Source organism: Monoraphidium neglectum, assembly GCF_000611645.1.
Source record: "Monoraphidium neglectum strain SAG 48.87 unplaced genomic scaffold scaffold01246, whole genome shotgun sequence".
Taxonomy (NCBI): Eukaryota; Viridiplantae; Chlorophyta; class Chlorophyceae; order Sphaeropleales; family Selenastraceae; genus Monoraphidium; species Monoraphidium neglectum.
In genome coordinates, this window is record NW_014012382.1 from 12,715 (window position 1) to 16,084 (window position 3,370).

The window sequence follows — 3,370 nt, forward strand, 5'->3', positions numbered from 1 at the left end:
CGTTACGGGCGATGCAGGGGTGCTGCTCAGCGCCGCTTGTTGTGCGCGCTCAGACTGGGCAGCAGCCGCAGACCCCTGCCGCAGATGGCAAGGTGTTGGATGCGACAGTCAGGGCAAGAGTGTCGCCAAAATCAACTTGAGGGGAGTTATACTTGTTGGAGACCTGTCGACCGCCGCTGGCTGGGGGGCGCTCTCACACCTGCAGTACATGTGAGGCCGTGAAAGACAGCTCACTGCTGGTTTGGCTGCGAGCTCATGTCCTGGGGCAAATTGCTTGCTGCGCACCAAATCTGATGCTCTCTGGGATGAAATCTTGATGAAGCCACCATCTTTGACCCCTTTTTACAAGTTGCTTGCCCCCGCACCCCGCCCCACAACCTTCACAGTGACCTCAGCGAAAATCGCCTGACAGGAGCCCTGCCGGCGGCTTGGTCGAAGCTGTCCATGCTGACGTCACTTGATGTACATGGGAACGCGGTGCAGTCAACAGTGCCGTCATCTTGGGGGAATCTAGCCAAGCTGGAGATGCTGTGAGTTGCTGATTTGGGGCACATTGGGCGCATGACTCGTACTCGGGCCGAGCGATGTGTTCAGCTCACCAGTGCGTTGCTTACACACGATCTGGACTGCTAGGCGCGCATGTTTGCTTGGGAACATGCGACGCAGCCGCCCATGTCACCTGCCATCGCGTCCAAGTGCAATTGTAGACGGACTGCGGCAGCATATATTCCCTCATTGCTGACGTCTGAAAATCACACCTCTTTGCAGGGACCTTTCCAGCAATCAGCTGGGTGGCGCCATCCCGGAATCCTTCGGCCGCCTCGCCGCCCTGACCACCCTGAACCTTGCCTCGAATCAGCTTGTTGGGTCCCTGCCGCCGTCCCTTGGAAGCCTCAAACGCCTCGAGGTTATGAACATCAGCGCCAACCAGATCGCGGGGAGCGTTCCAAGGTTCCAGGCGCTGCCGGCGCTTGTGGCTCTCGCCCTCCACTCCAACAAGCTCTTGGGTAGCTTCCCTGCGGCTGCCCTGAGCTCGGCGCTCCCCGGCCTGCGGGTGCTGAGCGTGCACAGCAACCGGGCGCTGTGGGGTTGCCTACCGGCTGCCTGGAAGGGCAGGGTAGAGTTGCTGGACGCTGAAACAGGGGACTACACGTCGGTCCTCACAAAAGGAGCGCTGAAAGGCACAGCCTTGACGGGATGGTGCTGAGCCCTGCTGGGCGACAGGTGTGCTGGCTGTTGGACTCTTGCTGGTTGGTTTGGCATGAGGGGCAGCAACGAGCATATGGGTGCTTGACTCCTCTTCGATCTCCCACTACCATACTTGTTCCTGCTGTAGACGTTTGAGCAGCTGCAGACAGGGCGTCAGCTACAACCCCCCTTCCCCTCACACACGTCCAGCCAACCCACTATTTGATCCCTACCCCGCCCTGCACACTGCTCTGCCATCTCACACCCCAAGCGCCTTGCGCCAGCACGCCGTGCATGCGTGCAATATTCACATCGAAGCCCTGAGACACGTGACAGAAGACTGCTCAGGCCCAACAGGTGCAAACGGCACCTTTGGACTGGTGGGAACATCTAGTGGGCAGCACGCAGCACAGCCTGGCACGGTGCAGACGGTGCAGGGGGTGGGAGCAGATGCACATGCGTGGAGCAATCCTGCGATTAAATGCGCTGTTAATCATCATCGCAATCTCCACAGGCCCCCCATGGGCCCCTGACATCCTCGACGCACCCCTACGATGCATCCGTGCTCCCCATCCTCGAAGCAGCCAGCGTCCCTGCCTGGCCCAACCCTCATGAACGCGGTCATCATGATGTATACGGTAGGCAGCAGAGTGTGCGTCGGCTCCCCGCCACGTGGCCGTGCCCTGCATGCTGTGAGGAGGTGGGGCAAAGGGTAGCGGCGGCTGGGGCGGCAATAACCAGATGAGAAAGAGCAGGTGACTTGATGATTTCTGATGGGCGGCATCAATGCATTGCTGCGCATCCCGTTTGGGCTGCGGCTAGCTGTTGTTGGAGCAAACCTGTTTGCAGGAGCACGCATGCCGCAGAGAGACAGTCCCAACGGGCTGTGTGCTAGCTATACAGCCCAGCTATCAGCAGACGACCGCCCCCGCCAGCAAAAGCCGACTCTGCATTACCCTTGAAACACATGCGTGACTGCTCCAGGATTTCAGGCCAAGGCCTGCTTTCCACGTAGGACTGCGCACCCTGTAAAGACCTGCTGCTTCTGGAGTGCCTGGGAGCGGGAGAGAGGGACAACTCAGTGCGCTGCAAGACGCTTTGGCAGCCCTGTGCCCGTTGAGAGCCCACACAGCACCCAGCCCAAAGTGCAGTCTTTTTAGATTCTTTCCGATTGCTGGTCTCAAACAGCAGTGAGTGCGGATGGTAATGGCTGACTATGCTGTCAGACAGATTACGGGCTATTGGGCAGATTACGGGGATTGAATCTGGCGCCGCGATGCCGCACCGAGGGGCAAGTCGCGCCCTCTTCGTGGTCAACTGTCAGTCAACAGTGCAACCAACATGCTTATTGGCAGCGCCTGCATCAAGGCGATCAAGGGTCACATGATAATAGTAGTAACATCAGATGCCTTTCAGGTTGCCGGTGAGGCTGTCAGCTTGCGGAGGGCCATGACCGTGCTGGCCAGCTTCGGGTGTGTCGAGTGCCTGGGTTGGTTGAGTGCAGGATTGGGTGTGCCTCGGAGCTGCTCTGTGTGAAGTGCTGTTGCAATCATGTCGGTGTTTATCGAAGTTTCATATCATAATATCGGCATCGACAGCGGCTGACTGTCACAACCAATTATCGAACGTTGTGCCAGAGCTTCCGCTAGCGCGTGCGGTCGGTAACCGGTAGTAAAAGAGCACTGTTCAGTCGATAATGCTGCGCAAGGGCGTAAGCGGCAACGCCGCCGCGCGCGGCAGCACTAGGGCGGCAGCGGCAGACCGCCGCCCGATCATTGCCGCTGCTGCGGGCGCGCACGCGCCGCCTGCCGCCGTGCTGACGGGCGCCTCCGGCGGGATCGGCAGGGTCACGGCGCTGCTGCTCTGCAGCAAGGGGTGGAAGGTGTTCGCCGGCGTTCTGAATGAGGCAGAGGCGGAGGAAATGCGCCTGCTGCACGCGTCCATCGAGCCGCTCGTGCTCGACGTCACCGAGTGAGTGCGAGGGTGACCCCTTGGCTTGGCAACGCGGCAGGGCCTAACCCTTACGGGACTCGAACACCTACAAAAGCTCAGCAGACGCTTGCCACACCCGCAGTCGGCTTCGACGCGGCCGCGCTGCGACTGCACCACGCCAAGCTAGCGGCAACAGCCCCCAACTGCCGCCCCCGCCGCTGCCGCCGCCGCGCCCGCGCGTCGCCCCCGC

The 3,370-nt window shown here is 60.5% G+C and overlaps 1 protein-coding gene across 1 annotated transcript; it reads left to right on the plus strand.

Annotated features, from left to right (window-relative positions):
* Nucleotides 1-2,884: 2,884 nt before the first annotated feature.
* On the plus strand, nt 2,885-3,159 carry MNEG_7171 (hypothetical protein; the record flags this gene model as incomplete). Its single annotated transcript, XM_014044357.1, has 1 exon — nt 2,885-3,159. A coding segment is annotated over one exon (275 nt), but the record flags the coding sequence as incomplete, so codon positions are not given.
* Between the last annotated feature and the right edge of the window lie 211 nt (nt 3,160-3,370).